Here is a 26119-nt window from a genome sequence, read left to right on the forward strand (position 1 = left end):
TTATCTGCAACTGTTTGCTAATTAGCAGGGATTAACCTAAATGAACCAACTCCCTGAACAAGATTTGGACACATCCTCCTTTCACTGCTGAATGAGAAGCAAAGCAGTGGGAAGCAGGATCCTGAAAAGCATTTGGAAAAGGAGAGCTTTTGAATTAAAACAGAAGGGGGAAAAAGACCGATCAATTAACCCACTGCTTAGAAGCAAAAACACATTCATTCTGAAGCCTACCTCATTTAAAGCACCTTTGTTTTAGCACAGAAAACAAAACTTAACGATGAAGTATGTCATTAACTTCTATACTTGAGCTTCCGAACATGACAGAAAAAAAGGCGTGCACAAAACCCGTACTAATGCACTCCAAGCACCCCTCAGGAACTGCAGGTTGGTAAAAATCACTTGGGCTCATTATGGTAAGTTGAACCTAACTTCAGCATCCCACACAGCAAGATGCTGTATTGGCCTGTAGTGTGCCAACTGGCAGGCTGGAAGAGTTACTTCTCACACTACTCAAAGGATCTGCTAGACTATTCCCTTGGCACAGCCAAATGCCTTGTGCCAGTCCTGTTCTTGAGCTACCGTGTAGCAGCACTGATGACAGTGTTCAGCACCCACACGCAAAGATCACTGGTGCAAATCAGGAGGCACACGTTTATTAGCAGTCACAAAAGCAGACAGATTGTCTCTACCACTGAGCTGATGGTGCAGGGTAAGAAGAAAACCCGTATTCTAAGCCAGGTAATCTCACTACAGCTGTGGCTTCCCAAAGAGGACAGAGTAGCCTAACTATTTTAAGCATATGTACTGAAAGCAGTCACCCGACATCCTTTGCTCCAAGGTTGTTCAAAGTACAGGAACCCAAGCCTAAGAGCTCAGCTATAAACAGCATTTCATGATGGAACTACGCTCCTCACTGTATGTGTTTTAAGAGTTCTGAATGCAGAACTCCACCCTCTGATAAGGAAATGAGTGGAAAGGGAAAATTACAGAGTTCAGTGCTCATCCAATTCTGCATAAAGAAGGCAAATTAAGGACACGGAATCTCTAACAGTAACTGCTGCAACAGGTGGCACTCATTTCTGACAGTATTTTATAATAATACACATACCACTACTCTGTATTTTAAAAACAAAAGGTAACAGAGTTAAATCCTTATATTGAAAACAGACCCCAGGAAGATTTTCCACTCACCTCTTACCTAGGATTATTACTGTTTAACAGCTGTTGACATTCATTTAATAATAATCTATAAAGAACTTATAGAAAGCTTAAAGGTGAACTTGAAAGCTCGTGCTGTCAAAATTCAGCCATCCTTCTTGGCTAAGCCATACACTTGCAACACGAAATGTGTACTTCAGAAAGGCATTCACAGCATCCCCCTTATATATAAAGTAGCAACATTTTCTGCAGCACAACAAAACACGTCCCCTGTCAATTGTATAAAAGATGTTCCTATCTAGTTTACCATCAACTCCTTTTCAGGACACTTGAATTTGTGGGTATGAGATCATTTGCTTATGAAATGTTGTTCTGTACAGAATACAGTCCACAATCTACTGATGATGAATTAGGCAGTACGCTGTTGTAGACCACTTCATCTGCAGCTTTTAATGCCTTCTCCCCATGGGGAAAATGACACAAGGCAAACTGATACAGGAAGGCACAGATGCTGACAGGGAAACATCCAGGCTTCACTGCCAGGGGGCAGCAGAACCAGCATGCTTGATACAGGGTTCGAGTCTCACAGTGACATTTCAAAGCTTTGAAGCTCAGTTCTCAGCCTGTTTCCATTTGCACATTACTTCCTTAGGCCATCTGGTCTATTCATAATAATGACTAGACAATGGAAAACATTTTTGAGAACCAAGTCGTCCACAAGCTTTAAGCTAAACAGCTATTGCTTTCTGTATCAACCCAATACACATGGACTTCTGCATAATTGATCATTTTATTGGAATCTATTAAAATGTTTGTTCAGATCACCTGTTCAGCAGGCAGTTATGCTATTTCTATTCACTGCATACATACTGAGCAAGTTTCCAAGCAATACATAAATACTGTTGTCTGACCCCATACATATGCATCTTTACTACAAAAAGCAGCTTTTCCTCAATAAAAGTTTTATACATGGGACCAATATTCAGTTCTTCCAGCCACAAATTGTCCCAGATCTGTATCAAGAAACATCGGTTAAATACATCAATACATGTAATAGAGCTTTAATAGTAAAAAAAAAAAAGTATGAAAGTTAAATACTGTAACAGCTTAGAGACATACTGTATTTGAATGACAGAACACAGTCTATTGACCTAGCTAATGACAGTCACCAGAACACAACAGAGAAGCAATGTCAAGAGCCAGTACTCATCTAAGCATTTTAGAGTTCCCCATTCCCCCTTCAAATAAAGAAGGGTTGCTCACATCTGCAATGTGAACTTATGATATCAATAACCTTACTGCAAAGTTGATTTCTTTTTTTTCCTTTAAGGTTGGGTAAATAAACAGACATATTAAAGCTACAGGCCACCAGGTACACAGCACTTTTGAGTTTGAGAACCCAACATTTACTACAGCACAGGATCACTGCCGGTTCTAAATATCCTGTATGTAATAGTAGAAAATGCCATGTGACTCAAAGAAAGCTAGTTGTTGGGTTTTTTATTGCTGTGTTGAAGGCTAGGAAGTTGTTTTAACTGAAACACCTCCATAAAATAAAACATGCTGACCTATCATTGTTTAAGAGTTTGTCCAGAACACAGGAATCAAGTTACAAGTGTTCTATCAGTCATCAGGGACTGGTATTTCAGATAGCACTTGGGTTTTTGAAGTAAGGGCAGCTGAAGAGTAAGCTATACAATGCAACATACCTAAAACAGATGCAAAGATGATCATTAGATTAGTTGTCAGTCCCCACTTTTTACAGTTAAGAGCCCGACAACTTTAGGCACACAAGTTATAGCCCAAGACACTACCTTGTAAGTTCAAATTCAACCACAAGCCAGAGAGACTTATTCAAGAGACTGCTGTGATAACACATTCTGGACTGTAATAACATGCATATACCAGCTGTCCAGAGATAAAAAGCTGCTAATAAAGTTGCTAGAAAAAGCCATTAAACATAGACATGCATGCCAGTTAGTTTCCCCAACTGAAATTCTATTTACAAACCATACTTCATTTTGTAATCTGTAGTTTTCAACCTGACACACTTACAAATGTGTGTTCAAGTGCAGGACATCCAGTAAGTCACTATTTGAAATAGCCAAAGAGAAAATGAGTGCAAATTACAAAGCCACAATGAGGTTAGCAGTGGTTTCCTGACCTTCTTGGGTGAAAATTTATCCTCCCAAATAAGAAACACCAGACAGAGATGAAGTCCATAAAGGACACGACCCTTAGGAAACCCAACGGTCTTAACCAGCAACACTGACTCTTAAAAGAGTCCCAAGCTTTCTTCATACAGAGGTCCTCCACAACTTTACTTGGTATCTTACTGCACACTGCAACGTATTATTGCCCCACAAGCTGAGCAGGAACCTACAAGCCAAGAAGCAATTGATGCACAGACATCTAGAAGTTACTGTGTATAAGATACAATTAAACTATAACAGAATCTCAAGTACTGATTATGGCTTAGACCTGCATTGAAAGTCAACACTTAGACAAATATTCTTAAGTGAATGACATCGTCTGTACAAGAGCAAGACAGCTTTGTTACACTGAAGACCTACATGGCTAGGTTATCCTCCTATTCAGAGGAAAAGGCTGACAGAATATACTCACACAGGTAACCACACTTATTTTGAACTCTTACAGGGAGAATTCTTGCAACAATATTCCTTGTTACTCTTCTTTTAACGAGTGCAAATATTTTCAGATGTTAACAGGCTTCTTCTTGAACAACCAGATGCTCGATACTTAATCCTTTATCCTCCTTCCCTCCCTCATCCAGATCTGCCAAATTCAAGGCATTGTTCTAGCAGCATTCATGAAATCAATAGTGCAAAGTAATTACAAAAATCTCTTTTCCCAGACATTCTCTTCAAGTTTATATTAGGTCAATAGCACTTCTCTTGTATTTAGAGCTCTGGGGGAAGGCAGAAACAATAGATATGTTAAATCTAGCAAGCAAGAAATTTGTTTGCTTATTGAATTTGTCTTTTTCCCATCTGCTTCTCATACTGGCCATTGTTACAGCTTTGGTAGTCAGTTCACTACATTAAAATTCACAGCTCCCCATTTTGATATGCACCTATAACATGCGAGTTGAACTGCACCACAATAATCGTAATGTCATCTCTATACATTCGAGCCAGCTCCTCTGGAAGACTCAGCATCTTGGACAGCCGCTCGTGATCCACAGCGCCAAACTCATTATTGCCCACTGCATGGCGTATCAGGTGAGTCGCTGCATTCTGATCTTCAAATACTGAAGAGATTTTTGCTCTTCTTTCTGTTAAGAGACCATGCATCTGTCCCAAGGTTACCTTATAACCACCGACAGCTATTGGCTGTTGATGGTGAACACCGGTGAGATACTCCCCAACAATTCTAGCCACATCTTGCCTGTGCATGGTCTCCCACAGCCCATCCGTGGCCAAAACCAGAAACTTATCCTGTGGCCTTAATTTGTGATGTATGACTTCTGGCTCAGCTGTGAGGTATGGAGGAGTGTGATAATTTGGAGGAATAAACTTTGTATATTCATTGTCATTTAGCTGATCTGGGCCCGATTCAATTACTCTCTTCTGTAGTTCAATACTCCACTTAAACTTCACATCACCAAAAGCTCTGAAAGGCATCAGAAGGCCCAAGAGACGATCTTGTTTCACAAGGCTCTTTTCTTCAGACTTTGGATGCTCTGTTTTCACACGTTCCACTTCACGTTCATTTTGCGCATTGTGGTCATAGGAGAGATTAACTGCAGACCAAGATCCATCCTCTTCCTGAACTCCAAGCATCGCCCTACTGTCTCCTGTGTTTGCCACGTGCAAGTCAACACCATCTACATGGGCTACACAGGCTGTTGCACCAGAAAATGCTACTCTTAGTACTAGGTAGTTGAGAAAAGAATTTGGGTCTCCCACTTGAGCTTCCAGAGAAATATCATTATCGAGCCTCTTAAAAGCATTAATTAAAGCCTCTTTCACATCAGTAGTCTCTCCACTATTGAGATCAATGAGCTCCTGCCAGTAAGTTCTTAAACTATTGAAATAAAGCTTGGAAGCTTCTTTGCTAAAGTAATCATTGGGATGCTTGTGCCACTGTAAAATAGGTAAGAGAGCTCTACCACTTTCCACAGCATTTTCAATTTCAAGTAAAGTCTCATGAGGTAACAAGGAGACAGCAATGTAGTAAAACAGTCTTTCACTGACAGCTTGAGCACAAGCACAACCTGCATGGCCATCAAACACACCCAGAAGCATCCCTCTCGTCTGTAAGCAAGTGGCAGCACTCCTCCGGTCTTCTATTGGAGCATTAGCAGGCAACTGGTTGCTGTCAAAGCCAAGGACAGAACTTACATTTTTACCATCAAATTCTGGGACTTTAAAACTGTATTCATTTGCCTTCAGAATGCTGTTGACCTGCGGAGGAGTGAGGTAAAACCTCTGTGGCGTAGAAGCATAATCCCTCGCATGAATAAACTGATAGAAGTTCTCCTTTGGCCTATAGAGCGCTGCAAATTTCTTCTGAGGTGCATATCTGAAGTGACCGTGAGCAAAATGAGACGACAAACAACACAGATGTTTATGGTGGCAGTAGCACATAGTACTGCATATTCTGCTAATCTCACAGTTACGAATCAATGGGAACAGATGAGTTGGTGCTGGCATGGCATCAGATAACAGTGGCAGCCTGGAGCTCCGGACTGGAATTGCTGAAAGGCAAGAGAACGACTGCATTTAGAGAGACAGATAACACATTTCTCCCAGAAGTCTCTGTTAAAGCATTTATATTATTGAGTAACTGTAAAGTACACAGATTTAGCACTTCTTGGAAAAGAAGAGGAACGGGCACTTGTTTATATACAGCATGTTGGGCTAGAACAAAGTAAGCTATACCACACTCTAAAGTTCAGCATAGATATGGTAGCTCTTACAACCACTCAAAAAGTAGGGCAGTGGAAAACAATATCCAGACAGAAAACAGCTTCACACAGAAGTTAAGGCAACAGCTAGCATACAGCACACTATAGTTGTATACATGGTGCAAGTATTTTATGGAGATTTCTCTTCCTACTGATCCTGAGATTCCAGCTGACAAAACCAGATGTGACAGGAAGAAAAGTCTTTCTGTAAGGCTGAAGAGATAATGTGTCTAACAAAGACCCCAAAACAACTGAGATAACAGACAAGTGGTTTTAAAAATGTTTTAGGTGATAAAGAGCAAGCAGTAAATAATAAACAGTAGATCTTGGACAAACAGAAACCAGCTGCAGGTGGTTTCTAGCAGAATGTTTCTTCTCCCCCTTTTCACACACCATTTTACCACACTTGTGAATATATACACGTTGTGTATATATACAAATAGCCACAGAAATCTACACAACCATTTTCTGGCTTATCAAATAAGACTGGTAGAGAACATCTCTGCTACCAACAGCTGATCTACCCTAACAGTCTGAAAGACTATAAAATTAAAGCTGAGGGACTACAGAAGCTGTGTTTTAATTCATCAATAGAAGAGAGCCATGTACAACAAACCCAAGTACTCAAGAGAAATATTAGTACTTCCTGCTACACCTTTTAAGCTTCCATTCCTCTGGCCAAAGAGTACTCTAATATTACACTCTATCTCCAATAACATACCCAATTACAACATCTGTGCAAGCACCTCCTAAATCTTATCCGCTATGTTTCTTTCTCAGGAAGACTCTTACAACATCATACTTGGGGAAAGCAATTCCACAGGGCAAAAAGAAATAAAGAATCATGCTCTTCTGTGAGAAGTGTACAGCTAACGGCCATTAACTTCTTCCTAGAAAGGATCATGACAAATGATCTTAAACAAGGCTCCCTGCTGTCCTAAGCATTATTCTTCACAGAATCATAGAACGGCTTGAGTTGAAAAGGACCACAATGATCATGTAGTTTCAACCCCCCTGCTATGTGCATTGGTCGCCAGCCACTAGACGAGGCTGCCCAGAGCCACATCCAGCCTGGCCTTGAATGCCCTCAGGGACAGGGCATCCACAACCTAAATTCTTATTCTTAAGCACTAGTCCTATCACCTCTCCACCATGCTTTCCACAAATTCTGTCAGAAAATTCAAGTCATCAGCCAAGAAGTATCCAGAAACAGAGGAATACACTTCATTCCTTGTGTTGTAAGGAAGCAAGCAATGCTTTAAGAGAATCAGGAACAGACCCCGCTTTTCTAGTACAAAATATGGAGTGTGCTGAATGCTGAAAATCAGTTAAAATAACAGTCCACTACTCCAAAGGCTTTCTAGCACAACATCTTTACCCCCTACAAACCAGTGTTTATCAGCCTTGACCTGCAGTGACAGAAGTTTTTCCACTGACCCATCCCATGTCTCCTATTGACAGCTAAGAAGCCTGACTTGCCAGTTTTCTGTCATTCAGCTACCAGGGAGAGCTTTGGCCGCAGTACTGCCAGCACTCCCTATGCTCTGGCTTGGGCTTCCAAACGAGTACTAAATTTATGCTTATCATTTGCTTCCCAGAAATTACATTTCTCTAGCCCAGGCTTCACATGCATACAGCATGACAGAAGTCAACTGCAAATAAAGATTTTTAATGTCTTTTATGGCCTTCTCATTATACAGCAGCTATTTTGGTAACAGTCATTGCTTTTAAACACCATATGAAGAAATAAAAACAACTTGGCTTCCAGCATGGGAACCTTAGCAACCTACAGATGTGTCAAGTGTACAATAGTACCTCAGATTTCACTCTAGTCTCCTGCTTGACTCCTGCTGAACCAAGCTCGATCACTACGTATTCCCATTCAGGGCTGACCAATGGATGGTTCCACAGCTGCTCTGCCAGCTTCACTATCAATCCATGATGAAGCAAAAACACAAACATACTGTTGTCAAGAGTGGCTCCACAGGGACACCAGAATTCATTTGGCTGATTTTTAATGATTAATTTAGTAATCAAGCAACCTGATCTATCTGTGGATGTCCTCATTCATCGCAGGGGAGTTGGACTAGATGGCCTTCAGAAGTCCCTTCCAACTTTAAGGGTTCTATAAATATTACAGGAGACACGTAAGGATGCAGCCTCCACTTTTCTACCGTTTATATTCCTTCACAGCAACTCCCTGTCACTGTAAGCCATTAATTTGTTTTGCATTGCAGATTTAAGTCCTGCTGATCAAGTCAAAGTGAAATTCCAAGTCTGCCAACATCAACTGAAACCATTCCAAGTCTCTCCCGCTTATCCCTGCAACATGGATGCCTCCAACCTAACCACTGCAGTAACCTTTCAGTATTTCAAATCCCCTCACTAATTAGAGTTGATCAAGAGATGGAAGAACACAAGAGGTACATTCAATAGAAATCTTTACTATCTAATTGACATCTGTCAGGTGATTAGCATCACATCAGTCTTAAAAGCCTCTTCAATACTAGAAGAGGGTACAAATACACAAGCACTGTAAATAGTTAGAAAGCCAGTTTACGGACTTGGTAGTGCTACACTGACGAAACACAACATTTCTTGCTTTAAGAAGAGGCATTAAGCCTACAGAGCACTAAGGACACTTGATGCTGCCAATATGCTCCCCCAGCACCTGCCTGAGCTGTGCGACGACACCGGTGGCTTTCGGGCACCTGACAACGCTGGCGACACGGGGGAGAAGGAACACGAGCCAGGAGCGCTGAGCCCTCCCTCGGGCCGGGGCTCGGCCCTCCGCCCCGCCCGGCCCCTCCGCCCCCCGCGAGCCCCGCTGCGAGATACGTACCGATGCGCCTGGGCCCGGGGCACACACACATTCTCCTGTCACAACAAGAAGCCGCCAACATCCACAAAGCAGAAGCCCGGGGAAGGGTTGGAAGCAAGGCAGAGAGTTCGTTAGAGAGGGCGGACAGACGGCTCCGGCGCGGCGGAGGGGCGCAGAGAGGAGACACGCACATACGCAGCCGGACTGCGGACACACGGAGCCCTCCCGCCGCCCGCCGGGCCCCGCTCTCCTTCCGCCGGGGACCAGACGCCGCTCCCGGCCCGCCCCGCCCCACCAGCGCTGGGCGTCGCCGCGGTGCGGACCGCTACCCCCTGAGGCGCCGCGCGGCCGCGACATGGCTGCCTCTCCAGCCCCCCCCCATCCCGCCGCAACCCCCAAGGAGCCCCTCCTTCCTTCCGCGCCGCCACAGACCTGCTCCCTTCCGGGGATCCTCAGCCCGGGTTCCCCGGGGAGCTGGGGGGGAAGCGGCTGCAGGAACCGACCTGCCGAACGCGCCAACCCACCGCCACAACCACCTCAATGCCGCGGCCGCTGTGCCGCGCGCCGCCTTATAAAGGCCCTGCCGCCCGCGGCGCGCGTCCCATTGGCTGTCGCGGAGGGCAAGGAGGTCACGTGACGCGGAGGTCCGGCGTCGGCCGAGGGAGCGCAGGGCGGGGAGGAAGAAGAACGGGGCGTTGCGCGCGCGCTCCGCACAGGGGCGGGAAGGCGCGAACGCGACGGTGTGTCAGCGCCGCGCCCTCGCTCTCCTCCTCTCTCCGTCTCCCACCCGCGCGCTGCGTCAGGCGAAGCCACGCCCCGCTGTGAGGGGCGGTCGGAGGCGGTGTTGTCGCGGTGTTGTCGCGGTGGTCGTGCCGGAGCCTGTCCCCCATTTGCTCTCCAGCGCTTTGCCCTCACTACCCAGCTCCAGACCGCGACGGGGAGCCGCAGGCGGGGCCTGTGCCCTGTGCTGGAGGGCAGCAGGGCTGTGGTGGCTGCTGGAGCGCACGGCCCTGCCCAGAAGGGAGCTGCGGCCCCGCCCGGAAGGGAGCTGCGGCCCCCTGTGTGTTAGAGCCGAACCTGTCCGCCTTCCACGTCTCTGAGTCAGCGTTCACTTCTGCATAAGCTACAGCGATGCTTTGAGCAAGCCTTCGTTGTACGCGTTTTTCACAGCACGGGGGTTGGAGCTAGACTATCTTTAAAGTCTTTTCCAAGCTAAGCTGTTCCATGATTCCTGAATGCCAAAAGTACGTAAATTCAACAAGGTTTAGATTTCCTTCATCTTCTCTGCTTATACATGCACGTGATCTCGTGGCTTTTTAATCATCGTGTGGCCAGGATGCTTGCTTTGCTGTGATGCTGGCAGCAGGCGTTCACCTGTGGGGTGCCGCAACCGGCATTCTATTCATAGCTATAACAAAACCTAGGGTTTTTTTTTACTATATTTATGTCTTCGCCCAACAATGTTAGGTTGTTTACAGATGTGTGGTGAAATGAAGGAAAACAAAGGAAAATGTCTGTGCTTATTTACCCAGAAGACTCAAAAGGCCTATCTGGGATAACAGGGAAGTGGGAAGTACCGCCTGGTGACCCCACGTGTGGAAACCAGCTGGGAAGATACAGAGCCATCCTTCAATATAAACCTCTTCCACAGCAGCAGTTGAAACTACAGGATATTCAAATGATCATTTATTGATGTTCTGAGTGACTTTTTTTATATTTATTTCTCTAGAAATGCACATCATTTTCGCATCGCGCCATATTTTGGAATGAAAAGCAAGTGAACCATATATGACATGGATCACTGTACATAAAACATTTCATTGTGTGCAGTGGAAGATGAGTAATTTACGTTCTTTTTTAACAGTAGAACATGGATAGAAATAGATTGGCAGAGTGCAGTAACAACCATCATTTACATAATCTTCTACTTGCAGCAAGAGTGACTGTAGAGCAGCTGAGATTAGAAATGTCCCTAAAGACTGTGTAAGAAAGTACTATTAAGGCATCTTCTTTCTCCATCAGAAGGTATAAGGCTGTAGGAAAACAGACCCATGCCTGAGTCTATTTAAGTGATAGTTGTATGAGTAGGTCTGCAGAAATGGATTGGGATGAAGTCACTGCTGATCACCTCCTATTCTCAGTATGGGTTTTGGAGGGTGGATTCCTTTTTGGTATCTGAAGGAGTCACTGCTTATAGTTGTCTATGGAGAAAAAAACATATATCTTCAAATGAATTAGCATGTAGCAGTCTTGGGCTTCAGAGTATCTTGTGACCATTAATTCAGTTCCCCATACATGCTGTGAAATTGCAAGGTTAGTGTCATAGCCACCCTGTTTGTCTTCTAATCCTTTCTTATTTTTTTTTTCCTGATTTAGGGCCAAAAGAGCTGATACCAGGGTCTGTGGCTCCCTGTCTTATATCCCATTCATAGCACAGATCTTAACAAAAATTGATAAAACTTGAATTTTTAAGTACTGTGTGAGAAGAGGAGGGAATCTGGCTTCGGAAGCCTCAAGTGGGTCCCACAAATGAAGGATGAAATAGTAAAACTTGGCTGACATTTTGGTCCTAAACTGATACGAGTGAGCTGGCCAGAAGCTACGTGTTGGAGGCTGACTGGAAAGTTACGTGGGGTTTTTTTTTCCTTCACGGACTTCAAACAACTGTCCATTTTGCTGATTTTAAAGAAGATGTGAGTATAAAACCAGGTTTTTCTTTGTTTCACATTTACATCAAGTATTGGTAGAAAAGCAATTGCTTGTAGCTACTCCCAAAACTGTGTAATCTCACCCTGAAAGTTCTACCGTGTGAGTTTAACAGCACATCATTTCTTGTTTGCTTTTTCTGTGGCCAACATCGGCTAATTCTGCATTGCAGGATCAATAGTCCTATGTATTATTACTGCAGCTGAAATGCTGCAGCAATTACCCTCAAGCTTTCTTCACCAGCTTTCCATAGAAATCTGCGTTACAGATCATCAGAGTGCATTTTTGTTTTAAATGTAATGTTTATAATAACCTCCTAGTCTAAGTAAGCTTTTGTGCCTAATGAATAAGTGTTTTATCGACTCGGTTTTACTGAAAGCAGGTCCAGGAACGCAGAGTAATTCCTCCATTGGTTTTCTGTCCCTAGACTTGTTAACGTTTTTACAATATCTCTGCCCTCAGTGTTTCCTAAATGCTGTTTTGCTCCTGAGCTTGGTGAAAAGAGCAGTCACCTGTGACAGCTGGCTCCAAGGTGTATGTACAGATCAAACGCTCTCACCTGGCATGCTGCCTTACCAACTGGGAGTGTAAAAGAAGAATCATATGAGTTTTGAATGCCAGAAGAAAAGTCTAATAAGGGGGAAAACAAGGGAGAGAATTGTGGCATGCACTGAATAAATGGGAGGAGTAGGACAAGGCCGAACTTAACTTGTCACCTTCCTGGAAAGCACTACAGAAACAATGAAGTTCTACAGTAAGCCCTGCAAAAGGTGATGTTTTAAAAACATCTCTTAAGAGAGTCAACCATAGAGCAGCAGCGCTGAGCCACCTCCTACAGGAGCGTCAGAGAGGCAGCTCCTCTTTCCCTGCTGTCTTTTTAATACAAGCCAGGGGAGGCTAAACAGGAATTGCAGTGGGTGTTGCTTCGAGGAGGTATTTTGCTGTCACTGTGGGACCCATGGATAGTTTGATTTATTTAGTTCCCTTGGATGGGGCTTCCTGAGCCCCAGTTCTCATGCTTTGCCACTTTTGGTGTGAAGGGTTTTTGTCTTTTTTTTTTTTTAATTTAACAAAGTTTTCCTTGCTCAGATCGAGTCTGCTGACTGTTGCCTTTCAGGGCTTCTACTCACTGTCCTATTGTACTCCTCAAATATAATTAGCGTGCAATTGAATGTATTTAGTGCATTTGGAGGGTGTTGTGCACTAGCTTACATACTTATCCGAGTGATCCTTTCAGGATTTCTAATCCAATTTGAGGAATCGAGCATTCTGGCAACTTGATAAAGAATCTGCTACGCTAAAATGTTAGTGGAAAAGTCTTTTTGGCAAGCTTCAAGAATGATACTTAAGTTGTCATCAGTATCTGTTCTACGTGGAAGAAATTTGTTGGCTCCAAGAATTATCTTGGCTCTGAAGGGGCAGATCCCTTTTCCAGCTGTTGTTGTGTGCAGATTTGCTGCAGTCATTTAAAAAAGCATGTGCGTTTACAGTTATGGAGGCTGCTGAGCAGAAGGTTCAGGAGGCTCCAGGGGAAGTAGTGGAGATGAGATTTGGGAGGGGAATCTGCCTGAATTTTGCCAGAAGGAGAATAGCTCACATTTAGCAACAGATGAACAATGATATCCCAGTTTCATTCTATCATACCCGGTACTTCTGAAATTAAAGATATATATATTTTTTTCAGAGACTGAAATTGAAGATGCTTAAGATCACTTCAGTCAAGAGGTAGAAAGCCAGTGATGGTGGGCAGAAACAGCTGATTCGAGTTTAGATCTCAGTAGGCAAATATGAATGTTAAAGAGCAGTAACTTCGCCAGCCATGAGAAAAGCAGTCTGTTTCAGTAAGTGCAATCTTGGTGCTGAAGTGTGCTTTGGAGTGGGAAGTAGTATTAGAAATTAAATCAGAAATTCAGTTGTAGAACCAGGAGCAGACTCTGAGCTGCTCCCTTAGATGTGTTAGGGACCTGGGTTACACTCCACGTTTCTTCTTCTAACAGGGAAGGTTAGAAAGACTGCCAGGCAAAAGGGAGCACTTTCACACTGCTTACTTTCCTGCAGTTTACCCTTGCCTAAACACTGTGAAAATGACATCTGGCTGTATCCTTTGGGATTTAAAATCTGCATGTGATGCAAAAATATAATAAGCATTTCCTCATTAGAGGAAAGATGAGTTAGGATACTGTTTTCCTTGATAAATAGAATCACCTACATAAATATTTACTGGTTGTTTTATACTGTACGTTTAGTTTGTGTTTTTAAACAAGAAACCAAAGATGTGTTTGTTTTATCCTCTTACCTTCAGCTTGGCTTGTCTGCTTGTCCTTGGACAGGGTGCTGCACAAAACAAAGAAAATACTTTGCTGTTGGCCATGGAAAGGAATAGCTTAGGTCAAGCCACAGGCAAATATCTGACAATACAGTCTAACTAATAAGAACATTAAAAAAGATCAGAAACTGTAAGGCTAGAGCCAGTAAATTACTCAGTTCTTCCAGGTGAAGTGCCGTCAGCAGAAGGTCACAGAGCCCTGGTCATGATCCTGAGCCAAAGAGTGGCAGATTCCTGTGTGTCAGAGACCAGTCTTCACTGCAGGAGTAAGGATTACCCTCACCTCAGCTGACCTGTGGTTGGACAGTTGGAATAGTCTCCTGGAAAAACAGTAAGTCTGGGCAGAAGGTAAAAATTATACCAGTTAAAGGGAACTGGACGAGGGGATTGAGTTCTGGATGAGGGGACTGAGTGCACTCTCAGCAAGTTTGCAGAGGGCACCAAGTTGTGTTGACCTGCCTAGGATGACCCTACAAAGGGATCAGGATAGGCTGGACAGGTGGGCTGAGGCCAACTGTATGAGCTTCAACAAAATTGAGTGCTGGGTCCTGCACTTTGGTCACAACAGTCCAATGCAGAACTGCAGGCTTGGTGCAGAGTGGCATGTAAGCTGTGTGGAGGAAAAGGATCTGGGGATGTTAATTGACAGCCAGCTGAACATGAGTCAGCAGAGTGACCAGGTGGCCAGGAAGGCCGATGGCATCCTGGCTTGTATCAAAAATAGTGCAGTCAGCAGGACTAGAGAGGTGATCATCTCTCTGTACTCAGTGCTGGCGAGGCTGCACCTCGAGCACTGTGTGCAGTTTTGGGCCCCTCACTACAAGAACGACATTGAGGCACTGGAGCGTGTCAAACAAAGGGCAACGAAGCTGGTGAGGGATCTGGAACATGAGTCTTTTGGCGAGTGGCTGAGGGAACTGAGATTGTTCAGTCCAGACAAGAGGAGGTTCAGGGGAGACCTTATTATTTTTCTTGACAATTGCCTGAAAGGAGGTTGTGGTAAAGTGAGGGTTGACCTCTTCTCTCATGGGACTAGTGACAGGATAAGGCTTTAAGGTGCACCAAGGGAGGTTTGGGATGGATATCAGGAGAAATTTCTTCTCATTAAGAGTGGTAAGGCATTGGAACAGGCCACAGGGAAGCGTTGGAGCCACTTTCCTTGGAGTCATTCAAGAAATTGGTAGGTGTGTCACTGAGGAACATGGTCAGTGGGCGTGGTGGTGATGAGTCAATGGTTGGACTGGGTGATCTTTGTCTTTTCCAGCATGAATGATTCTATGATCCTATAAGTGTTTCCCACTGGGCTATTCCACGGTAAGATAGGAACTGGTGGAAAGAGCAAAACCTTGTCTTAGAAAAGAATTATGAGCTTCTTTGTGGTGTTGGGGAACTGGAGATGGTCACCTCTGAGAGATCCTGTTGATCTCAGCAGAGCAACACTATGCTCCCGACCAAGGCTTTAATTGTAAATAAAGCTGGACTGTGACTATTTCCACCAGGCTTGCTTTCAGAGTGCCATTCTTGTCCTCAGGAGTTTTTCAGAAGGTCACTTAGGAATGCCGGCTGTTGTTTTGCCATAGACTGGCACCTCTGTGCCACTAGATTCCAACCCAGAGCTGGATTTAGTTTGGAACTCCAAATAACCGGAGTGTTTGGCTGCACAGTTCAACGATGGCCTGATGGCAGGGTTCAGGGAGGTGGTGCGAAATCACCTATTTCCCCAAGGATGGACTGTGCCCGTGAGGATGCTCCAGAAAGGTCCAGGGGAGTCAGAAAGACATTCAGTAAGGTGACTGCTACGGTGTATTTTGGGAGGAAGGATTATTTCTTCTGCTAGCTCCAATACAAAGCACCGAGGCTAAAGAACAGCCACAGCGGGCTGTTTCATTCAAACTTCTTTGAGCTTTGGGTGCATCTCTGCAGCCCACAGCTTTGTGTGACTGCAGAGATTCGTTCAGTTTGACTGGAAGTTATATAATCAAGTCTTTTATTTTCTTTTTGCTTGTGATTATGCTATGTAGGCTGTCTTCTTAAGTTTCAGCAACCCCAAGGCAGCCTGAGTCATGTGTATGGGGCTCTTTTTTGCACTGTTGTGTAAGTTAGCGAGTTGCAAAGGTCATGGGAATGAGTTATTTAAAAACTGAAACATGCTGGGCTCTATCCAGCTTAAAACAGATGAGCTCAGAAAGGCATTTATGTTTTAAATTACAGCGCTGGTTATCAAGGACTGACGGACTTCAAGTCAACGTTACTGCTTCCTTAACAAACTGCACTGTCGCAATATTCCTGTTTCTTTTATATGTGTTGCTGTATCATTATGCATTTACACATAGTAACAAGTTCATTCCCAAATATTCCCATCATAGGCAGTATTAATGCTTATTCATTTTCAGTGCTCACAGTAATTACTATCCCTTACTGTTTGTTCTCAATAGAAAACATGAGGTCCATAATAGAAGTGCATACTTGAGTGTTGTGTTCCACCCAATGGTCAACCTGCTTGCAGTGAGCAGTGTGTCACTACGCTCATGGGTAATCTGGCTTAGTCATAGCAATGCTGGTAAAAGGCACAGAACCAGATAGCAGAAGTCCTTTGGGCAGGTTTCTGTTCGCTCTGTGGCCTGCCTGGTTTATGCCATCCAGCTGTACTTCATCCATAGGAATCTCTTTCTTGCATCCCCCTGGCCCCTCCCTGGCCCTCCAAGTCACCACCCATGCCACAGTGCTAACCCCAGTGTCTGGCCACACTTTAAAGTATGGCCAAAAATACTTTCAAGTTTGGGTTGTTTCACACAGGGCAGTTGAGGGCATGGCTCCACAGATAGGTCAGCAGGCAGAGAGGGCCAGGAAGCAGTCACCAGCAGGGAAGAGAATACAGCAGGGCCAAGGGAGCAGGATCTAATACAAGATTAGGCCGTAGTAAATCCCATGCAGTTTGGTAGATGGCACAGACAGAAAGTGGTTAAGCCATGAATCTGAATCACAAATGCTCATGTAAGAGAGAAAAAGGGACCAAAAAACCCACCACCATTACCAACAACAAAAAAACACACCATAAAAAAATGAAAGGGCAAAGTGTGTTCAGGGAGATGACACTAAAAACGACAGAAAAAAAGTGAACAGTAGGGCAAAGAGCTTCCTGGAAAAGGCTTGATGTGAGCACAGGTAGGCTCCTGCTGTTTGCCTGCATGTTTTTTGCGCTGTGTTCAGAAAGACAAGAACTCTGTACGTGTCTCGTTAAATTGAGAGACTGTGTAAAGTCTGCTGTAGTGCCAGTAACATGACTAGGGGTGATTGCTGATCACATAGGACTGGCCATAAAGAGTGAAAAGGAGACCAGGGGCTACCAAGCCTTAAGAGATGATTAAAAAAATCCCATACAAAACTGGTTGATTTTCCTAGATTCAAGACTTGCTGTTGTATATTTGCGTGTATCAGCAGGTAGAATATATAACTGAAAGGTTTATATCTTTCTTGCATGTTGATAATGAAAGAAAACCTTACCCAGGGTCAAAAAGCAATGCCTTGGGTTAATCTGGAAAGCACTGCTTGAACCTGCCATCACTTGGAAATTGGCAACAAACTCACTTTCCTCCAGAGAGCTATAAAACCAAGCAAAAGAGATCTGCACAAAGAAAGCCTGTCCTCTTCTCTCACACTGCTGTTACCCACTTGAACTATCTCAGGTCGAGCAACTAGAAGACGGCATGTTCTGTAGGCAGATGGCTCCTGGCAAGCACTCAGTACAGCTGTGAATGCAACTCTCCGTGCCAAACATGAGTCTGTAATTTCTACTACGCTCTAACTGTCAGCTTTTTGAGGACGCCGTTTAATCATTTCCTGAGAAGACAAAGGGTGCCCATCAGACCTAATGATACTTCACTTGCACACACATCGATGTGTAGGAGGCTGTTATAACGCGCCCTTGGAAAATGAGCACTTCTAATTCAGAATGACAGCAATGATACTGCTGTAGGAATGTGCAGTCAGCTCTGAGAGATCCCACGCCCTTTGTCAAACCAGGAGGAGATTTCTTCCGACTTAATTTTCTCAGCCATCTAAGTGGGAGAGCGTTTCTCCCCTCAGGAGAAATGAGAAGTGTGTTAGTTTTCATTAACTTTTAATTTGAAGCCCGCGTAACTGAATGAAGCCACTGTGGCAATCTGGAAAGGCTATCTGAATGCCCTGTTGAATCAGAGATAAATCCTTCCCTCTGAAAAGCACATATGAAAAAGGTGCTTTGTGCAGAGACACAGTGCTGGCAAAGAGCCTTCCCTGACTTGAGCAGCAGCAGCAGCGCTAGGAAGTCATTTCAGGCTGCTGCAGCCTTCCCAGGGCCGTAGGAAAGGTCAGTGCATTGCGTCCTTCAGCCACGCAGGGCTTTGATTGGCAAATCCACCTTGTCGACAGCTCTGAACTGCTTCCAGCCTGCGATATATTCGGGTTGCCATGTGCCCACAGTGTGGGCTCCCCGTGCCTAGCTTGTGCTTGCATTGAGCTGTATCACTTACTACAGCAAGGCTCACACCCAAACATTCCGGTCGTGTCAGGAAAGAAAGATTTGAAATGTTTTGCTTCCTCCAAAAGAAAAAAAAAAAAAAAGAAAAAGAAAAAGAAAAAGAAAGAAAAAAAGGAAGCAAAGAGGGCTGGGTTTCAGTGCTTAAGGATGACCTGTGAAAACAGCCTTACCTCCTGGTCTTAAATGCTGCCCCAACGTGCTTGTAACCAGCAGTGCCAACCCTCCTGTGAGCAGTGATGTTGTACATGAAGTGAGGAAAACTCAACTAAGGGATAAGGGACCATAGGACTATGGTATCTCCTGATTCTGCAGTGCCATTCCTTAAGGCCACGCTTACACTCACAGCACCAGACCCTCACGTTTGCAGGGTCTGAGCATGCCTGCAGCAATCACAGTGCTGTCAGGAGCCTTCACCACATCTTCCTCAGGTTCTGTGACTGTCCAAGGCTGTTTGGCCTTCCTGCCTAGGCCAGTTCATCAGGTAAGGTGCTTGGAAGCCACGACTCTGGCCCCACAGGGGCTCTGCTGTTACACTGTAGAGAAGGTTCAGCGGTAAGAGCCCTGCCACCCATCCCTGAGAAGTAGAAATCCAAGCACCACTAGTCAATACTATGGGGCTAACTTTGGTTAAGGAGACTGTCACTCACAGCTCTGCTGCTCTTAGTTCCACGCCATGCATTGGTATGATAAACATCAAAGCATCTGAGGCATTCTTCCTCTTCTTTTGAAAGCCGATAAATAGCGGGTGAAAGTACATTCAGTAGCTGCCTCAAAGCAGACAGCTTCAAATAGATAAAGAGTTTTGATTCTTGAAAATTATTATTTTTCTTCCTTTTGCTTTTATCGTCTTTCAGCTACGGCCGCTTTCTGCACCAGCTGCCTGCAGCTGTTAAAGGCCTCTCTCCTTCAGGGGGCCCACCCCGATGCAAAGGCTTGCTGAACACAAGTTTGCACAACTTACTTCTAATCCCTGTTTTCCCTCCCTAGTGAGGTCGGCTCCCACCATCTGCTGAGTTCGGGAGCCTTTCAGAAACGGTGCTCTCTGGGAGCTGCCCCCACCACCACCCCATCTCCGTGGCTGAGCAGTGGGTGATGCAGCTCATGTTGTAGTTGGTCCCAACCTCGGGTGCCATCGTCACCGTGACACCTTGCTGCTGTGGTGGGCACTCAGAAATATGATCTCATCAGAAATGAGCAGGACAAAGGCCACCCTGCGAAGCAGAGCAAAACAATTCTTGTGCCACGTGCCTGGCAGCAGCTGGCAAGGGAAGCTCCCTGCTGGCATCACAAGTTGGATGTGGAGAGGAAAAACACCAAGTGAGAGGAGAATCTGGCTCAGTGCCGCCTCTTGCTTTTATACCATCAAAGAAATCTAAAATCATTGGTGCTGGTAACGATGCCAGCTTTTAACACTAAGTGCACAACCACAGCGCATCTACTAAGATTTATGGTAACGCCGAATTTTGGAATTCGCTTCCTTTGCCTGTCATCTGGAACCATATTCCTCATAACAGCTGGCTGCCTGGTGAAGATGTGTCCCCGTAGCCAACCTAGCCAGGGAATACAGAGGTAACGTCAAGTGCAAATTCACACTTCTTGCCGAGTTTAATCTTTGTAGAAGTTCACGTCTTTGGAACAGCCAGTGCTGTGGATGATTTCTTCAGGCTCGCCGAGTGCACCATCTTCCTGTGCTCCCTGTTACATACTGTGAATGAAGGTTACCATAGTTACGGCTCACTTCAGAAATAAGCTTTATGGTAGTGCAGTTCTAGTTTTCTCTCCTCTTGCTCAGGTACAGCGAAAGACACGTTTCCATCTCTGTGAGTAAAACATTTTGCTCGTCCATTTGGACGGTACGAAGGAATCCTCAAGGACTTCATGTAGCAAAAGCAAATAGCTCCTTGTTTAGATCAGAGCTGATAAGGTATCTGTCCGACTGCCAGAACAGTTTGTCTCCGGGAGCTGTTTGCTAGCACATCCAGAACACCACATGAATAACTGGTAATGGTTTGGAGGTTTTGCAGACTCCTGGGTCATAGCAAAGCAGATTGCAAGCAGGTCACAGTGCCCTGCAGACGAGGGCTTGACACAGCCAGGTCTGATCCATGCTTGGGGGTGAGATCACCCCGTGATGGTCTTTGGAGCTGTGCTCGGGGCTATGGCTGTGCCCAGGTCTGCGGGAGGAGCTGGTGCAGCACGGCTGGGCAGACACAGCACACAGTGAGGGTGTGCTCACGGCACTCCCCCCTTCTACCTGCATCTCCCACCAAGGGAGCCCTGCCCCTCCCTTGTGCTGGCTTTTGCTCTCTACAGAGCTGTTACTGAGTTAAGTGCAATTCCCAAAGCTGGATGCAGAGAGAGCTATTCAGTGTTTCTCAGTGTGTCAGATATCAGTGATTTAGCGAGTCGCCTGTGCCCAGTGCTGGCATGCACTTGGCCGAGTGCTGCTGCTGCCAGGTCTCTGTGTAGGGATGCTCTGCGCTCTGGGCTGCGCTGTGTAGTGAGTCACTGGAGTAGGATGCACGGCAAATAAGCTCATTTCCCTGGTTACTCAGGCGTAAAATATTTTTGGAATCGAGCCTGATTTGTGTTGGGAATATTAAGGACGTCTGATAAAGTTCAGCTTAAAAAGGGAGCGAGAGAGAGATCCTTGCTTCAGTTAGCACCGAATTATCTCAGAAAGCTTACAGCTGAGTTTTCCTTACGAAATCAGTTTGCACAGCTCTGTCTGAAACACGCCAAGGAACAGCACTGTCAGCCTCTGTATCAAACACAAGGACTGCATTTACTCTCTCGTCTTGGCTTTGTACTAAATACCCATAGCAAAGAGTACAGATCTGATGGGGGAAAGAGCAAAGTGACGCTGGGCCTAGAGGTGAGCAGCTGATGTGAGGCACATCGTATGTTCAGGTACACGTGTGTGGTGTTGGTGGGCTCACATGCCTCCTGCGTGGGGGTGGCTTTCCCATCAGAAATTCCCCGGTAAAAATAGCAGTTCCTGCAGTGAGTGAGGGGGAAATGGAGAGATACAAAGCCCAAGTGCTCTCCTAGCCCAGCAGCAGCAGGAGGGCTGGGTTTGGTGCTCACAGCTACAAAGCAGGGCTTGAGCTTCGGACTGGGAGTTAAGATAAACCCTTAGGCACGTGTGAGACTTAAACAAAAACACCTGGGCTTGGGGTCTGTCATTTCAGGGTTAGTGTTCCTTCCCTCAGGAATTTCCTACTGATTTATCAGGGTCCTCTTCAACGTGTCCACACTCCCTGCTCCCTGAAGGTGGGCACAGGAACCCCGATGCCCTCGGTGCAGGGTGGTATGAGATGCAGGATCAAGTATAGGCTGCTGGTGGTCCTCCCTTCTTCCCATCTCCTAGGGTGGCTGCTTGCAGTGCCCAGCTCCCTGGCCCTGTTGACACAGCGGGGTAGGCAGGGTTCCTGACTCTGAGCACCTTCTAATTTGTTTGTTGGCAGTGACAAAAGCTCGTTTTTAGTTCTGTCAGCAGCTGGAAACGAGCAGGCTGCTTTGCCTCCTGCATTATCATCACAACTGCCAGCTAAGCACTAATCCTGAGCCCTTTTGTGGCTGATGCAGTAGATATATGCCACGCGTACATATAACAGTACAAAACAACACCTTTAGCTCAGAGTATTGTAGGCCTTATGTTAAAAAAAATAACTCTGGGAGCTCTGCTCCCTTTCAAGCAGCCCGTGTGCTGTCAGCTCCGTGGGGGTGAAGCTGCCACCCCAGTGCTCTCAGCTCTGAGCCCAGCTACTGCTGGAGAACAGCAGCAACCCTCCTGCATTCCCAGGCCGTTTTGCTCTCCTCCCAGCAGCAGCTGCAGGTTGAGCTATCAGCTGGAACCAGCAGCCCAGCTGACAGCAGAGCTGCTGCACAACGCATTTGACCCAAAGGCACCGAGTCTGCCAAAAATGCCTTCTTGGAGGCGTGTCGGCAGCTCGGGGGTGTGGCGGTGCTGCCGTGGCCATAGCTGGAGCAGCACCTACCCACCGCCTGCACCCGTACTCTGTAGAAAGGGATCCTTTGTTCCACTCTTTTACACGCTCCCAAAGAGGCTGGATGCCATCAAACCACCCATGCCAGCGCTGCCCCTCAGCCCAGTGCCAGCCCCAGCGCTGGCTCGGCCAAGTGAAGCGGCTTCCAAACTCACTCCTGTGAGCTGTGCCTCACTTAGACCTGCGTGCTTCAGAAGAGACAAGCGGGTGAACGGCGGCTGTGCTGGCACTGCTGGCCCAGCAGGTCCGTGTGTCAGCCATGAGCTCAACACTGCAAGATGGGGGGGTTTGGAAAGGGCTTAGCAGAGAAAGATAGGAAAACTGTTGGAAGAGGTCAGCAGCCAGACAGCGTGCTGAGGGGACTGCAGATGTCTTTGTTTGAGGCTCGGCTGGAGTGCGGCTTGCTTTCATTCTGCATCTGCAGACTCGAAGGAAAATGGCATTTTATTCACAGCATTGTTCACGAGGGCCACATGTAACTTCTCCACTCAATAAGTAAAGAGCCTGTGCTATCAGGCAGCAATGAGAACAGGGCACGCTGTGCTGTCAGCAATGGGCTTAGTGGGGTGGGTTCTTTTTTGACCAAAGCACTTACTTTGCACAGGCAGCGGCAGCCAAAGCAAACAGGCTGATTTTGCTCTAAAATTGAATTCAGCTCTGTGTTGTTCACCAGAAGATGGGTAAAAGGATCCTGGATGGCCTGGCTCAGGGCTGCACCTTTCTGAGGGAACACGGAATGCACAGGAACGAGCGAATCATGAAGGGAACCTGTGAGGCTGCAGCCACGCTTGGCTCCAGCCCAGCAGTGTTTTGCAGGTGAGGGTGCTGGCTGAGGCCCCATCCCAGCTGTGTGTTATTGCCAGGATTTATTTGTTGCCTTTGTGGTATTTATTTGTGTATCCCATCTCCAGTCGAACAGGGTTAGGTGGAAAGCTGGGACTGAGGCAGCTGAAAGCTTCAGGAAATAAAAGCTGTTCTCTGGAAGGGGTGAAGAACTCTTTGCTCTTCTAGAAATACTTCAGTGCCTCTGCTGCTTAATTGCATCTTTAATAGTGCCGGCTCTTCCAGTAAAGACAGCAGTGCTCTAAATGACAGACCCAGCAGTGGAGGGGATCAGCAGCTGAGCGCACTGCATGGCATGCAGGGAGACTCAGCTGCCTAAAGGCCCCCACTGGCACAGCACCCTGGCACTGAGTATTGTTATTTCCAAGAAAGAGCCTGCAAACATCACTCTGCATTTATTCTTGGCATCAGAAATAAGCCACAGGAGAGCAGTGCAAGCTCTGAACAGCGAGAATGGTTCAGGAAGTTGTGGTTTTCTCACTGTACTGGGGGTGAGGAAGGAAAACTTCCTTGCTGGCAGCTGTCAACTTTCTATGTCATGAAGCAGATAACCGCAGCATTGCTGTGCGCTCCTGCTGCTTCTGTGGTCAAACCAGCTGGGCTCCTGCTCTCAGCTCAGCCTTCCAATGCTACCATCCTCATCAAGCCCTGCAACCCACTGCAGCATCCCCAACCCTCATGTCAAGTTGGAGCTTTGCCGTACAACCAGAGCATTGCTGGGTGCTCTGCAAATCCACATGCACTGTGCCACATAAAAGAAATAACATGCCATCAGGTCAGCAGTAGTCAGGGGTGGGAATTTCAGGGAGGGGGGAAGAGAGAACCATAATCTCTTTTGGTTCCTTCCATCCTTCATGAGCTCACCAGCTTTTCCTTTGCTATTTCCTGTGAAGAAAAAACAACAGCCAACAGCTTCAGTCCGTGGCTTTCTGCCACCCTGATGCAGAGCTCAGAACTGGGACAAGAGCAGTGAGCAACGAGAGGGACAGTTTTCCACGTGGCTCCCTACAGAAATAGGGCCGAGCTGCTGCTTTCCTGAGCAAGTTGCCAACTTTTATCAAGGAGCCACAAGGTCCCTGGGCATAAATAGCAGCAGCTGGTGCAGAAGAGGCTGTATTAATTTAATTATGAATGCCTGTAGTGGTTTAACCAGGCTGGTGGCTGAGCACCACACAGTTGTTCACTCACTCTCCCCCTACCCCCTCCCACTGGGATGGGGAAAGAATTGGGGGAAAAAGAACTTGTGGGTTGAGATAAAACTATTTACTAAGGTAGAGAAAATGATAAAAGTTAGGACTATACACATACATTTATATATATAAGTATATGTGAATGTATATAACAAGTGATGCACAAGCAATTGCTCGCCACCCCTGACCATTGCCCAGCTTGCCCCATGAGCAACAGAAGAGAGATGAACTCCTGTCCCCTTCAAAACTCCTTTCACATGGTGTCATATCACATGGAATATCCCTTTGGCCAGTTTAAGTCAGCTGCTCTCATTCTGTTCCCTCCCAGCTCCTTGGGTCCTTTGCTGACAATGGCCTTGGCTCTGTTCAGCACTGCATAGCAGCAACTATAAGCATCGGTGTGTTATCAGCATAGTTTTCCTCCTAGAACCAAAACACAGCACTGTTCCAGACACTCTGAAGGAAACAATTCTGTCCCAGCTGAAACTAAGATAATGCCTTTGCTGAGGACAGACAAGGCATCCTATTTTCTTTTAGTGGCCAGGAGCTGGCCAGCAGTCTGGTGGCTCTTCCAAGCCAGCAATGGCTTGTGCCACCTTTTGTGTGCTGGGTGCTGTCAGAGCCCTGTGAGGAAGCTGAGGGCTGGGGTGCAGATGGCACGCAGGCAGCAAAGGGGGCAAAGCTGCAGGAAGCCTGACTGCTTCTTTCTAATGCAGTTTGCTTGGAGGTGTCTTGGCTTCATTCTTTTCCCTTGGTACATCTGTGGAAGTCATGACCTCACGCTACTAAACTGATTTCTGATGCTGTATTTGGATTTTCATTCCTCCCACTGTAGAACACATGTAAAACACCCCTTGGCATGTAACTCACTGCTGTACAACCTGCTAAGATCCCCCTACAAAGACCTTTTCCCTGCAGCCTTCTGGCCAGATAGCATCTTCCTCACCTGCCCAGAGCCACAGACTGGCAGTAACTGTTCAGCCCAGCTGTGCTGCCCAATGCAGCATGGAGGGCCGGGCAGGAGCTCTGTGTCTACTGATGATGTGGGGGTGAAGTATGAAGCTGCAGCAAGGCTGCATGTAGAGACATTGGTTTGAGGTGCAGGACATGGACAGGGGAGAAATGCTTTTAAATGATAAACAGGCCCTGACATGGACTAGAAAAAAAGTAGAGACGTAGGAGGAAGCAAGTGTTGTTGAAGCAGACTGCTTCCAAGGGGTCTGCTGGTTGCCTTCTTCCACCATCCCAGCTTACTCAGGCTTTTCTTAGGAGTAAGACTGCAATGTCACCCTCCCTGTGTCACCTGCTAGTCATACTTTGCAAACAAACACGCAGAAACGCTTTGATGGCATTGCCATTGTGCCTGTGCTGCAGCAACCGGACCAACGGGGTGAGACGTTGAGCTCTGTGCCAGCTGTACTTCTCACCTCTCGTATCATTTACTTCAGTGGGCATGAAAGGCACATAGACAACCACACCCACCACTGAAATGAATGCTGTAGTAAAGTAAAACTCAATGATGCCCTCAGCTAGGAAATGAAACAGAATTTTAATGATACCGAAATGACTGCAACTGTTCATTTATGACATGTCTGTATACGTGACCTGTAATTATT

General features: G+C 46.1%; 1 protein-coding gene across 3 annotated transcripts; it reads right to left on the reverse strand.

Moving 5' to 3' along the window:
- Nucleotides 1-1929: 1929 nt before the first annotated feature.
- Nucleotides 1930-9633, reverse strand: PDP1 (pyruvate dehydrogenase phosphatase catalytic subunit 1). 3 transcript variants are annotated; one of them, XM_072328858.1, is made up of 3 exons: nt 9342-9629; nt 8931-8965; nt 1930-5878 (listed from the first exon to the last, which is right to left on the reverse strand). In XM_072328858.1, exons 2-3 carry the CDS (start codon nt 8959-8961, stop codon nt 4227-4229), a joined length of 1683 nt encoding a protein of 560 aa, XP_072184959.1. In that variant the 5' UTR covers nt 8962-8965; nt 9342-9629; the 3' UTR covers nt 1930-4226. The 3 variants fall into 3 exon arrangements, with proteins under 3 accessions (XP_072184959.1, XP_072184960.1, XP_072184958.1); XM_072328859.1 differs by lacking the exon at nt 8931-8965 and having other exon boundaries at nt 9342-9633; XM_072328857.1 differs by lacking the exon at nt 9342-9629 and having other exon boundaries at nt 8931-9188.
- Between the last annotated feature and the right edge of the window lie 16486 nt (nt 9634-26119).

Source organism: Excalfactoria chinensis, chromosome 2 (genome assembly GCF_039878825.1).
Source record: "Excalfactoria chinensis isolate bCotChi1 chromosome 2, bCotChi1.hap2, whole genome shotgun sequence".
Taxonomy (NCBI): Eukaryota; Metazoa; Chordata; class Aves; order Galliformes; family Phasianidae; genus Excalfactoria; species Excalfactoria chinensis.